We start from the raw sequence: 15,370 nt of genomic DNA on the forward strand, positions 1-15,370 counted from the left end.
CTATTTGGAGGACTATGGGGTGTGCATTATACTATGTGGAGGTCTATGGGGTGCATTATGCTAAACAAGTAATATACTATATGGAGGACTATGGGGAGTGCATTATACAATATGGAGGACTATGGGGTGCATTATACTATGTGGAGGACTATGGGGTGCATTATACTATATGAAGAACTATGGGATGTCCATTATGCTATGTGGAAGACTATGGGGTGAGTATTATATTATCTGGAGGACTATGGGGAGCGCATTATACTACATGGAGAACTATGGGATGTGCATTATACTATGTGGAGGTCTATGGGGTGCATTATGCTAAACAAGTTATATACTATATGGAAGACTATGGGAAGTGCATTATACTATTTGGAGGACTATGGGGTGTGCATTATACTATGTGGAGGTCTATGGGGTGCATTATGCTAAACAAGTAATATACTATATGGAGGACTATGGGGAGTGCATTATACAATATGGAGGACTATGGGGTGCATTATACTATGTGGAGGACTATGGGGTGCATTATACTATATGAAGAACTATGGGATGTCCATTATGCTATGTGGAAGACTATGGGGTGAGTATTATATTATCTGGAGGACTATGGGGAGCGCATTATACTACATGGAGAACTATGGGATGTGCATTATACTATGTGGAGGTCTATGGGGTGCATTATGCTAAACAAGTTATATACTATATGGAAGACTATGGGAAGTGCATTATACTATTTGGAGGACTATGGGGTGTGCATTATACTATGTGGAGGTCTATGGGGTGCATTATGCTAAACAAGTAATATACTATATGGAGGACTATGGGGAGTGCATTATACAATATGGAGGACTATGGGGTGCATTATACTATGTGGAGGACTATGGGGTGCATTATACTAAACAACTAATATTCTTTATGGAGGACAATGGGGAGTATATTATACTATATGGACGACTATGGGGTGTGCATCATACAATATGGAGGAGTATGGGGTGCATTATACTATGTGGAGGACTATGGGGTGTGCATTATACTATGTGGAGGACTATGGGGTGCATTATACTAAACAGGTAATATACTATATGGAGGACTATGGAGAGTATATTATGCTATATGGAGGACGATAGGGTGTGCATTATACAATATGGAGGACTATGGAGTGTGCATCATACAATATGGAGGACTATGGGGTGCATTATACTATGTGGAGGACTATGGGGTGTATTATAGTAAACAAGCAAAATGCTGCCTATTCATAGGGCGATTGGATTGTTTATGACGGAACAAAAATCCTTGTTCTCAGCAGCACATCGCCCGCTGCAAACTGCAGATATGCTGCTGATAACAAGATACTGTATGGGGACAGATTGATCTATTAGTGATCATTCTTTCCCCATCATTCTTCCTCAACCGATGTAAAGTGAACCTGTGTCTGAGGATGCATGTTCATTGAATCGGCAGAATGCTGCCGCTGGGGCCCGGTGAGCAGAAGAACGGGGCCCCGACCAAGCGCTCTCTGCTCACCGAGCCCTATACGCCAGTAATGGCAGTAATGCCCTGATGGTGGCCCTGGTAAAGAAGCTGGGAAACAAGTGCCGAACGACTTCAACATTATCGAGCACGCTGGTTTAACGGCCTGAACTCAGCGCATGTAAATACAATCGAAATGTTTCTGTGTGATGGTGCAATATGTCAGCATTTGGGGCCCCACTTTAAACTTTTGCCCAGAGCCCCACTTTGCCTAAAACTGGCCCTGGATGTAACTCAGGATTAGTACAGGATCAGTAATGTAATGTATGTACACAGTGACTGCACCAGCAGAATAGTGAGTGCAGCTCTGGAGTATAATACAGGATGTAACTCAGGATCAGTAATGTAATGTATGTACACAGTGACTGCACCAGCAGAATAGTGAGTGCAGCTCTGGAGTATAATACAGGATGTAACTCAGGATCAGTAATGTAATGTATGTACACAGTGACTGCACCAGCAGAATAGTGAGTGCAGCTCTGGAGTATAATACAGGATGTAACTCAGGATCAGTAATGTAATGTATGTACACAGTGACTGCACCAGCAGAATAGTGAGTGCAGCTCTGGAGTATAATACAGGATGTAACTCAGGATCAGTAATGTAATGTATGTACACAGTGACTGCACCAGCAGAATAGTGAGTGCAGCTCCGGAGTATAATACAGGATGTAACTCAGGATCAGTAATGTAATGTATGTACTCAGTGACTACACCAGCAGAATAGTGAGTGCAGCTCTGGAGTATAATACAGGATGTAACTCAGGATCAGTAATGTAATGTATGTACACAGTGACTGCACCAGCAGAATAGTGAGTGCAGCTCCGGAGTATAATACAGGATGTAACTCAGGATCAGTAATGTAATGTATGTACACAGTGACTGCACCAGCAGAATAGTGAGTGCAGCTCTGGAGTATAATACAGGATGTAACTCAGGATCAGTAATGTATGTACACAGTGACTGCACCAGCAGAATAGTGAGTGCAGCTCTGGAGTATAATACAGGAGGTAACTCAGGATCAGTAATGTAATGTAATGTACACAGTGACTGCACCAGCAGAATAGTGAGTGCAGCTCTGGGGTATAATACAGGAGGTAACTCAGGATCAGTAATGTAATGAATGTACAGAGTGACTGCACCAGCAGAATAGTGAGTGCAGCTCTGGAGTATAATACAGGATGTAACTCAGGATCAGTAATGTAATGTATGTACACAGTGACTGCACCAGCAGAATAGTGAGTGCAGCTCTGAAGTATAATACAGGATGTAACTCAGGATCAGTAATGTAATGTATGTACACAGTGACTGCACCAGCAGAATAGTGAGTGCAGCTCTGGGGTATAATACAGGATGTAACTCAGGATCACTAATGTAATGTATGTACACAGTGACTGCACCAGCAGAATAGTGAGTGCAGCTCTGGAGTATAATGCAGGATGTAACTCAGGATCAGTAATGTAATGTATGCACACAGTGACTGCACCAGCAGAATAGTGAGGGCAGCTCTGGAGTATAATACAGGATGTAACTCAGGATCAGTAATGTAATGTATGCACACAGTGACTGCACCAGCAGAATAGTGAGTGCAGCTCTGGAGTATAATACAGGATGTAACTCAGGATCAGTAATGTAATGTATGTACACAGTGACTGCACCAGCAGAATAGTGAGTGCAGCTCTGGAGTATAATACAGGAGGTAACTCAGGATCAGTAATGTAATGTATGCACACAGTGACTGCACCAGCAGAATAGTGAGTGCAGCTCTGGAGTATAATACAGGAGGTAACTCAGGATCAGTAATGTAATGTATGTACACAGTGAGTGCACCAGTAGAATAGTGAGCGCAGCTCTGGAGTATAATACAGGATGTAACTCAGGATCACTAATGTAATGTATGTACACAGTGACTGCACCAGCAGAATAGTGAGTGCAGCTCTGGAGTATAATACAGGATGTAACTCAGGATCAGTAATGTAATGTATGTACACAGTGACTGCACCAGCAGAATAGTGAGTGCAGCTCTGGAGTATAATACAGGAGGTAACTCAGGATCAGTAATGTAATGTATGCACACAGTGACTGCACCAGCAGAATAGTGAGTGCAGCTCTGGAGTATAATACAGGAGGTAACTCAGGATCAGTAATGTAATGTATGTACACAGTGAGTGCACCAGTAGAATAGTGAGCGCAGCTCTGGAGTATAATACAGGATGTAACTCAGGATCACTAATGTAATGTATGTACACAGTGACTGCACCAGCAGAATAGTGAGTGCAGCTCTGGAGTATAATACAGGATGTAACTCAGGATCAGTAATGTAATGTATGTACACAGTGACTGCACCAGCAGAATAGTGAGTGCAGCTCTGGAGTATAATACAGGATGTAACTCAGGATCAGTAATGTAATGTATGTACACAGTGACTGCACCAGCAGAATAGTGAGTGCAGCTCTGGAGTATAATACAGGATGTAACTCAGGATCAGTAATGTAATGTATGTACTCAGTGACTGCACCAGCAGAATAGTGAGCGCAGCTCTGGAGTATAATACAGGATGTAACTCAGGATCACTAATGTAATGTATGTACACAGTGACTACACCAGCAGAATAATGAGTGCAGCTCTGGAGTATAATGCAGGATGTAACTCAGGATCAGTAATGTAATGTATGTACACAGTGACTGCACCAGCAGAATAGTGAGTGCAGCTCTGGAGTATAATACAGGATGTAACTCAGGATCAGTAATGTAATGTAAGTACACAGTGACTGCACCAGCAGAATAGTGAGTGCAGCTCTGGAGTATAATACAGGATGTAACTCAGGATCAGTAATGTAATGTATGTACATAGTGACTGCACCAGCAGAATAGTGAGTGCAGCTCTGGAGTGTAATACAGGATGTAACTCAGGATCAGTAATGTAATGTAAGTACACAGTGACTGCACCAGCAGAATAGTGAGTGCAGCTCTGGAGTATAATACAGGATTTAACTCAGGATCAGTAATGTAATGTATGTACACAGTGACTGCACCAGCAGAATAGTGAGTGCAGCTCTGGAGTATAATACAGGATGTAACTCACGATCAGTAATGTAATGTACACAGTGACTGCACCAGCAGAATAATGAATGCAGCTCTGGAGTATAATACAGGAGGTAACTCAGGATCAGTAATGTAATGTATGCACACTGTGACTGCACCAGCAGAATAGTGAGTGCAGCTCTGGAGTATAATACAGGATGTAACTCAGGATCAGTAATGTAATGTATGTACACAGTGACTGCACCAGCAGAATAGTGAGTGCAGCTCTGGAGTATAATACAGGATATAACTCACGATCAGTAATGTAATGTACACAGTGACTGCACCAGCAGAATAATGAGTGCAGCTCTGGAGTATAATACAGGATGTAACTCAGGATCTGTAATGTAATGTATGTACACAGTGACTGCACCAGCAGAATAGTGAGTGCAGCTCTGGAGTATAATGCAGGATGTAACTCAGGATCAGTAATGTAATGTATGTACACAGTGACTGCACCAGCAGAATAGTGAGTGCAGCTCTGGAGTATAATGCAGGATGTAACTCAGGATCAGTAATGTAATGTATGTACACAGTGACTGCACCAGCAGAATAGTGAGTGCAGCTCTGGAGTATAATACAGGATGTAACTCAGGATCAGTAATGTAATGTATGTACACAGTGACTGCACCAGCAGAATAGTGAGTGCAGCTCTGGAGTATAATACAGGAGGTAACTCAGGATCAGTAATGTAATGTATGCACACTGTGACTGCACCAGCAGAATGGCGAGTGCAGCTCTGGAGTATAATACAGGATGTAACTCAGGATCAGTAATGTAATGTATGTACACAGTGACTGCACCAGCAGAATAGTGAGTGCAGCTCTGGAGTATAATACAGGATATAACTCAGGATCAGTAATGTAATGTATGTACACAGTGACTGCACCAGCAGAATAGTGAGTGTTGCTCTGGAGTATAATACAGGATATAACTCAGGATAAGTAATGTAATGTATGTACACAGTGACTGCACCAGCAGAATAGTGAGTGCAGCTCTGGAGTATAATACAGGATGTAACTCAGGATCAGTAATGTAATGTATGTACACAGTAACTGCACAAGCAGAATAGTGAGTGCAGCTCTGGAGTATAATACAGGATGTAACTCAGGATCAGTAATGTATGCACACAGTGACTGCACCAGCAGAATAGTGAGGGCAGCTCTGGAGTATAATACAGGATGTAACTCAGGATCAGTAATGTAATGTATGTACACAGTGACTGCACCAGCAGAATAGTGAGTGCAGCTCTGGAGTATAATACAGGATGTAACTCAGGATCAGTAATGTAATGTATGTACACAGTGAGTGCAGCAGCAGAATAGTGAGTGCAGCTCTGGAGTATAATACAGGATGTAACTCAGGATCAGTAATGTAATGTATGTACTCAGTGAGTGCACCAGCAGAATAGTGAGCGCAGCTCTGGAGTATAATACAGGATGTAACTCAGGATCACTAATGTAATGTATGTACACAGTGACTACACCAGCAGAATAATGAGTGCAGCTCTGGAGTATAATGCAGGATGTAACTCAGGATCAGTAATGTAATGTAAGTACACAGTGACTGCACCAGCAGAATAGTGAGTGCAGCTCTGGAGTATAATACAGGATGTAACTCAGGATCAGTAATGTAATGTATGTACACAGTGACTGCACCAGCAGAATAGTGAGTGCAGCTCTGGAGTATAATACAGGATGTAACTCAGGATCAGTAATGTAATGTATGTACACAGTGACTGCACCAGCAGAATAGTGAGTGCAGCTCTGGAGTATAATACAGGATGTAACTCAGGATCAGTAATGTAATGTAAGTACACAGTGACTGCACCAGCAGAATAGTGAGTGCAGCTCTGGAGTATAATACAGGATGTAACTCAGGATCAGTAATGTAATGTATGTACACAGTGACTGCACCAGCAGAATAGTGAGTGCAGCTCTGGAGTATAATACAGGATGTAACTCAGGATCAGTAATGTAATGTATGTACACAGTGACTGCACCAGCAGAATAGTGAGTGCAGCTCTGGAGTATAATACAGGAGGTAACTCAGGATCAGTAATGTAATGTATGCACACTGTGACTGCACCAGCAGAATAGTGAGTGCAGCTCTGGAGTATAATACAGGATGTAACTCAGGTTCAGTAATGTAATGTATGTACACAGTGACTGCACCAGCAGAATAGTGAGTGCAGCTCTGGAGTATAATACAGGATATAACTCACGATCAGTAATGTAATGTACACAGTGACTGCACCAGCAGAATAATGAGTGCAGCTCTGGAGTATAATACAGGATGTAACTCAGGATCTGTAATGTAATGTATGTACACAGTGACTGCACCAGCAGAATAGTGAGTGCAGCTCTGGAGTATAATACAGGAGGTAACTCAGGATCAGTAATGTAATGTATGTACACAGTGACTGCACCAGCAGAATAGTGAGTGCAGCTCTGGAGTATAATGCAGGATGTAACTCAGGATCAGTAATGTAATGTATGTACACAGTGACTGCACCAGCAGAATAGTGAGTGCAGCTCTGGAGTATAATACAGGATGTAACTCAGGATCAGTAATGTAATGTATGTACACAGTGACTGCACCAGCAGAATAGTGAGTGCAGCTCTGGAGTATAATACAGGAGGTAACTCAGGATCAGTAATGTAATGTATGCACACTGTGACTGCACCAGCAGAATAGTGAGTGCAGCTCTGGAGTATAATACAGGATGTAACTCAGGATCAGTAATGTAATATATGTACACAGTGACTGCACCAGCAGAATAGTGAGTGCAGCTCTGGAGTATAATACAGGATATAACTCAGGATCAGTAATGTAATGTACACAGTGACTGCACCAGCAGAATAGTGAGTGTTGCTCTGGAGTATAATACAGGATATAACTCAGGATAAGTAATGTAATGTATGTACACAGTGACTGCACCAGCAGAATAGTGAGTGCAGCTCTGGAGTATAATACAGGATGTAACTCAGGATCAGTAATGTAATGTATGTACACAGTGACTGCACCAGCAGAATAGTGAGTGCAGCTCTGGGGTATAATACAGGATGTAACTCAGGATCAGTAATGTATGCACACAGTGACTGCACCAGCAGAATAGTGAGGGCAGCTCTGGAGTATAATACAGGATGTAACTCAGGATCAGTAATGTAATGTATGTACACAGTGACTGCACCAGCAGAATAGTGAGTGCAGCTCTGGAGTATAATACAGGATATAACTCACGATCAGTAATGTAATGTACACAGTGACTGCACCAGCAGAATAATGAGTGCAGCTCTGGAGTATAATACAGGATGTAACTCAGGATCTGTAATGTAATGTATGTACACAGTGACTGCACCAGCAGAATAGTGAGTGCAGCTCTGGAGTATAATACAGGATGTAACTCAGGATCAGTAATGTAATGTATGTACACAGTGACTGCACTAGCAGAATAGTGAGTGCAGCTCTGGAGTATAATACAGGAGGTAACTCAGGATCAGTAATGTAATGTATGCACACTGTGACTGCACCAGCAGAATAGTGAGTGCAGCTCTGGAGTATAATACAGGATGTAACTCAGGATCAGTAATGTAATGTATGTACACAGTGACTGCACCAGCAGAATAGTGAGTGCAGCTCTGGAGTATAATACAGGATATAACTCACGATCAGTAATGTAATGTACACAGTGACTGCACCAGCAGAATAATGAGTGCAGCTCTGGAGTATAATACAGGATGTAACTCAGGATCTGTAATGTAATGTATGTACACAGTGACTGCACCAGCAGAATAGTGAGTGCAGCTCTGGAGTATAATGCAGGATGTAACTCAGGATCAGTAATGTAATGTATGTACACAGTGACTGCACCAGCAGAATAGTGAGTGCAGCTCTGGAGTATAATACAGGATGTAACTCAGGATCAGTAATGTAATGTATGTACACAGTGACTGCACCAGCAGAATAGTGAGTGCAGCTCTGGAGTATAATACAGGATGTAACTCAGGATCAGTAATGTAATGTATGTACACAGTGACTGCACCAGCAGAATAGTGAGTGCAGCTCTGGAGTATAATACAGGATATAACTCAGGATCAGTAATGTAATGTACACAGTGACTGCACCAGCAGAATAGTGAGTGTTGCTCTGGAGTATAATACAGGATATAACTCAGGATAAGTAATGTAATGTATGTACACAGTGACTGCCCCAGCAGAATAGTGAGTGCAGCTCTGGAGTATAATACAGGATGTAACTCAGGATCAGTAATGTAATGTATGTACACAGTGACTGCACAAGCAGAATAGTGAGTGCAGCTCTGGAGTATAATACAGGATGTAACTCAGGATCAGTAATGTAATGTATATACACAGTGACTGCACCAGCAGAATAGTGAGTGCAGCTCTGGAGTATAATACAGGATGTAACTCAGGATCAGTAATGTAATGTATGTACACAGTGAGTGCAGCAGCAGAATAGTGAGTGCAGCTCTGGAGTATAATACAGGATGTAACTCAGGATCAGTAATGTAATGTATGTACTCAGTGACTGCACCAGCAGAATAGTGAGCACAGCTCTGGAGTATAATACAGGATGTAACTCAGGATCACTAATGTAATGTATGTACACAGTGACTACACCAGCAGAATAATGAGTGCAGCTCTGGAGTATAATGCAGGATGTAACTCAGGATCAGTAATGTAATGTAAGTACACAGTGACTGCACCAGCAGAATAGTGAGTGCAGCTCTGGAGTATAATACAGGATGTAACTCAGGATCAGTAATGTAATGTATGTACACAGTGACTGCACCAGCAGAATAGTGAGTGCAGCTCTGGAGTATAATACAGGATGTAACTCAGGATCAGTAATGTAATGTATGTACACAGTGACTGCACCAGCAGAATAGTGAGTGCAGCTCTGGAGTATAATACAGGATGTAACTCAGGATCAGTAATGTAATGTAAGTACACAGTGACTGCACCAGCAGAATAGTGAGTGCAGCTCTGGAGTATAATACAGGATGTAACTCAGGATCAGTAATGTAATGTATGTACACAGTGACTGCACCAGCAGAATAGTGAGTGCAGCTCTGGAGTATAATACAGGATGTAACTCAGGATCAGTAATGTAATGTATGTACACAGTGACTGCACCAGCAGAATAGTGAGTGCAGCTCTGGAGTATAATACAGGAGGTAACTCAGGATCAGTAATGTAATGTATGCACACTGTGACTGCACCAGCAGAATAGTGAGTGCAGCTCTGGAGTATAATACAGGATGTAACTCAGGATCAGTAATGTAATGTATGTACACAGTGACTGCACCAGCAGAATAGTGAGTGCAGCTCTGGAGTATAATACAGGATATAACTCACGATCAGTAATGTAATGTACACAGTGACTGCACCAGCAGAATAATGAGTGCAGCTCTGGAGTATAATACAGGATGTAACTCAGGATCTGTAATGTAATGTATGTACACAGTGACTGCACCAGCAGAATAGTGAGTGCAGCTCTGGAGTATAATGCAGGATGTAACTCAGGATCAGTAATGTAATGTATGTACACAGTGACTGCACCAGCAGAATAGTGAGTGCAGCTCTGGAGTATAATGCAGGATGTAACTCAGGATCAGTAATGTAATGTATGTACACAGTGACTGCACCAGCAGAATAGTGAGTGCAGCCCTGGAGTATAATACAGGATATAACTCAGGATCAGTAATGTAATGTATGTACACAGTGACTGCACCAGCAGAATAGTGAGTGCAGCTCTGGAGTATAATGCAGGATGTAACTCAGGATCAGTAATGTAATGTATGTACACAGTGACTGCACCAGCAGAATAGTGAGTGCAGCTCTGGAGTATAATACAGGATGTAACTCAAGATCAGTAATGTAATGTATGTACACAGTGACTGCACCAGCAGAATAGTGAGTGCAGCTCTGGAGTATAATACAGGAGGTAACTCAGGATCAGTAATGTAATGTATGTACACAGTGACTGCACCAGCAGAATAGTGAGTGCAGCTCTGGAGTATAATACAGGAGGTAACTCAGGATCAGTAATGTAATGTATGTACACAGTGACTGCACCAGCAGAATAGTGAGTGCAGCTCTGGAGTATAATACAGGATATAACTCAGGATCAGTAATGTAATGTATGTACACCGTGACTGCACCAGCAGAATAGTAAGTGCAGCTCTGGAGTATAATACAGGATGTAACTCAGGATCAGTAATGTAATGTATGTACACAGTGACTGCACAAGCAGAATAGTGAGTGCAGCTCTGGAGTATAATACAGGATGTAACTCAGGATCAGTAATGTATGTACACAGTGAATGCACCAACAGAATAGTGAGGGCAGCTCTGGAGTATAATACAGGATGTAACTCAGGATCAGTAATGTAATGTATGTACACAGTGACTGCACCAGCAGAATAGTGAGTGCAGCTCTGGAGTATAATACAGGAGGTAACTCAGGATCAGTAATGTAATGTATGTACACAGTGAGTGCAGCAGCAGAATAGTGAGTGCAGCTCTGGAGTATAATACAGGATGTAACTCAGGATCAGTAATGTAATGTAAGTACACAGTGACTGCACCAGCAGAATAGTGAGTGCAGCTCTGGAGTATAATACAGGATGTAACTCAGGATCAGTAATGTAATGTATGTACACAGTGACTGCACCAGCAGAATAGTGAGTGCAGCTCTGGAGTATAATACAGGATGTAACTCAGGATCAGTAATGTAATGTATGTACACAGTGACTGCACCAGCAGAATAGTGAGTGCAGCTCTGGAGTATAATACAGGATGTAACTCAGGATCAGTAATGTAATGTAAGTACACAGTGACTGCACCAGCAGAATAGTGAGTGCAGCTCTGGAGTATAATACAGGATGTAACTCAGGATCAGTAATGTAATGTATGTACACAGTGACTGCACCAGCAGAATAGTGAGTGCAGCTCTGGAGTATAATACAGGATGTAACTCAGGATCAGTAATGTAATGTATGTACACAGTGACTGCACCAGCAGAATAGTGAATGCAGCTCTGGAGTATAATACAGGATATAAAGACTCACCCTTCACCCCAAGTTCTTTTGTGCTCTGCTCCAGAGGTGCCTTCAGACTGGGGTGTCTCACCCGACAGATGAATTCCGCCCCATAATCTGTTGCCACTGACACAGATACCATCAGACCGGCTGTATAGGTGAACGTCTTGTCTTCTTGTTGTGTGGCCTCCATTACTGGGATCTTGTATTTGTCATTGGCAGATAGAATCTGAAACTCCTGACTTTCTGCATCTCTTCTTAACCATCTCACATCCAGAACATCAGGGAAATAGCCAGAGACTCGACAAAGCAGTTTAGCTTCTTTACCATCTATGAAGTCAGATTTCTCAATCTCTCCCATCACTGGGCGCCAATCAGAGTCTAAAGACAAGTAAAGACAAATATGTACTGTGTGTGGACAGCTGACTTGGTTGGATTACTTCGAAACGGGTAAAAAAAATAAACTGCATTACTACCACTTATGTTTATTTGAATGTTTGATTGGATCGCTACCAGCAGCGCAGGATACCGGTTTTCCTCTACTACTCTGCTATTACGTTGGATTGCCCAGACTGAGGTGCTGCAGCAGCTTGGACTCCACTCATCTCTGTGCAAAACCTCGTTCTCTAGCTATGTGATGCCCCTGAGGGTTCAGTCGCCACAGGGGTACTGCACCTCAGACCGAGGTGTGGTATCTCCTCTCCGAGGTAAGGATGCAGCACCACACGGGACCCAGCCTCAGCACTCAACACTACACCTCTCCTGTCCTGTGGGGGGCTTATATGCACCAGGGTGCTGCCCCAGCCGGGATAACGGAGATGGGGGGAACGAAAGATAGGGGGAACCATGTAGTGGGTGAGGGTGGAGGACACACTTTTAGGTTACACTAATACATCCATATAAATATGGATGCCATCTTTAAAACCGGGTCTTTGGTCGCAGTTCCCTGGAGGAGCCAAACAGTACAAGCTGCAGCTGCTTCAGGAGGCTGCGATGCCCGGTCTCAGGCCTTGAGATTGGGGGCTGGGGCAGAGTTGAGTTACAGCCGGCTCTGTCCTATGTCTTAGTCCATGTAAGAGGGCCTAGGAGGAGAGCGGAAGAGAAGAGCTCCACAGGCAAAAGGATCCTAAAAGGGATACGGACAGAGCGGCATACGCCACCTGTATTTCCTTACTCTGGCCTAGTCAGAGGGACTCCTGCTGCAAGAGGGGTACCGGCCCCCGATATCTGACTTTGTTACTTCATGTCTCAGTCAGAAAAGCCTGGAGGCCTTTTGGGATCCCTAGGGGGGATATGGACGGAGCGGCGTACGCCACCCGTATCCCTTAAACTGCGCTGATGCAGCGGGAACCAGCCTTTCACCAAGTTTACACCACGCACACAGTCAGGAGAAGACTTAGTGGGAGAACTCACCAAGGAGAGGAACATTCTGGTCCAGGGGTCCCATAAAGTGCACCTAAACTACCCAGAGTGTGCTGAGCCCCTTCCTGGTGGTTGCAGCGCGCCGTGAGGAGCAAGGAGAAGTTTTGTGCCCACTATTAAAGCAAAGTGAGTAAAGCTTGGAAGACTGCACCCCCTTGCCTCTGTTGTCCTTCCTGCGCGGCGCTGCACACACACCACCATCTACTAGACTGTCATCCTCCCCTCTCTCTCTGCCCTGAGGCCTCTGCTCCACCTGTGGGGAGTAGTACCAGCTGAGCTGCCCTGTACACCTGCCTCAGAGGACTGCCGCAGCGCTGGTGGTCATCACCAGAAACCACAGGTGGCGTAGTCGACAATAACCACTCATCCACTAGCCCATACTTTTAATGTGTGCGCCCTGGGCACGGACGGGGCCAGGGCCACGACTGCATCACCCTCTACCACCGGCCAGCCGTCCGAGTACACCTTTCCCAGGGAGGGCTAACGCTACTGAGTAGTAGCGGGTCATACATACTTGGCGTAGTCGGCAGGATTGCGTGCCCGCATCAACGGAAAGTTATCCCCATTGCCGACGGGTACTGTGCGCCTTTACAACAGACTGCTGTTATACACTTAAAAGACGGATTTTGGTAAGACCTTACCTGTAAAATCCTTTTCAGCAAAGGAAAGAAGGGAGACACAGGATCATTACTAGTGGGGTAGGCGGAGCCCCACAGGATAGTTCACCTCAGATTAGAAAAAGTGACGACCAGCCCCTCCAGCCTAGGCTCCTCCTACTCCCATGATTCTCCAGTCCGTACACAAGCTAAGGAAGAGCAGATAACACCAGCGGAGCAACACAACCTCTTCTGAAAACTCAGAAAAAAACGAGAGAACAGGTTATGCATATAACAGTAGAAACCACACAGTCCCAGGTACTACTAACTGGACCTGACAACTGCGATGAGCTGGCAATGCTGGAACAGAGCCTTTGCGCGCCAACCCCAACCCAGATAACCGCCATCAGAGAGGGGTCGCGCCGCATCTGGAAAACAATAATACACTTCTGCCCTGGGAGGGTGCTGTGTCTCCCTTCCTTCCTTCCCTGAAAAAAGTTTTACAGGTAAGGTCTTACCAAAATCCGTCTTTCAGCAGCAGAAGGGAAGGAAGGGAGACACAGATCCATTACTAGTGGGACGTCCCAAAGCAGTCCAGAACTTAAGGGTAGGAAACAGTGGCAGAATCGCCAACTACCCAACAACTTAGATAAACGCGCAACCAGCGCTAAACTCAAGTTAAAGAGATAACCTAAACCACTGCAGCCTGCAGGACCCTACGTCCTAGGGCCGCATCAGCGGAAGCACTGACGTCCACCTTATAAAATTTTGTAAAAAAGTGTGAACGGAACTCCAGGTAGCCGCCCAGCAGAGTTGAGCTGCCGAGGCCCCTTGGTGAAAGGCCCACGACGACCCCACAAGCTCTAGTGGAGTGAGCTCGAACCTTAATTGGGAAAGGCTCGCCTCTGAGCTGGTACGCCTCTAGGATAGCCGACCGTATCCACTGAGCTATAGTGTCTTTGGACGCCCGCCGACCACGCCGACGACCAGCAGGAATCAGAAAAAGAGAGTCCGACTTCCGAAACCCTTGCGTGATTGAAAGATAAAACTTCAAAGCCCGCACTAAATCCAATGAGTGCAAGGCCCGCTCCTTTGAATTCCTCGGTTCTGGACAGAGTGAGGGCAACACGATGTCCTGATTAACATGGAAACGTGACACCACTTTAGTCAGAAAGTCACAACGGGTGCGAAGCACCACATGATCCGAGTGGAATTCCAGAAAAGGGGGCGAGCAAGACAGTGCCGCCAATTCAGAAACCCTTCTCAAAGAGGTGACCGCCACCAGAAAGGCCACCTTCCAAGAAAGCAAAAAAAGCGTAGCAGAATCCATAGGCTCAAAAGGTCTGTGTTGAAGAGCCTCCAAGACTAGATTAAGCCGCCAAGGAGCCACAAACTTCTTCAGAGGCGGAAACTGACGTGTTACCCCGCGAAAAAAGGAACGCACATCCCTGCGTGAGGCAATAGCCTTCCGAAAAAGCAAGGATAGAGCAGATACCTGACCCTGCAAGGTACTGACTGCCAGACCCTTGTCCAATCCATATTGCAGGAAGGCCAATAAGTTGGGAATGGAAAAAACCCTCGGGTTTCTTGAAGATCCAGAACACCACGAAAAGAAGGCCTCCCAAGTTTTGTGATAAACCCTAGTCGTAGCAGGCCCTCTGGCCGCTCGCAGAGT

At 44.4% G+C, this 15,370-nt stretch overlaps 1 protein-coding gene across 2 annotated transcripts in view; it reads right to left on the reverse strand.

The window, feature by feature from the left end:
- Positions 1-15,370, reverse strand: part of LOC141162506 (uncharacterized) — an 82,155-nt gene that overhangs the window by 14,199 nt on the left and 52,586 nt on the right. For both annotated transcript variants that reach the window (XM_073648680.1, XM_073648679.1), the window contains exon 8: positions 11,708-12,058. In XM_073648680.1, the coding sequence (XP_073504781.1) occupies positions 11,708-12,058 (351 nt within the window). The remainder of the gene's footprint in view (positions 1-11,707; positions 12,059-15,370) is intronic.

Source organism: Phyllobates terribilis, unplaced genomic scaffold (assembly GCF_046119375.1).
Source record: "Phyllobates terribilis strain yellow unplaced genomic scaffold, ASM4611937v1 Scaffold_9__5_contigs__length_417890890, whole genome shotgun sequence".
Lineage (NCBI taxonomy): Eukaryota > Metazoa > Chordata > Amphibia > Anura > Dendrobatidae > Phyllobates > Phyllobates terribilis.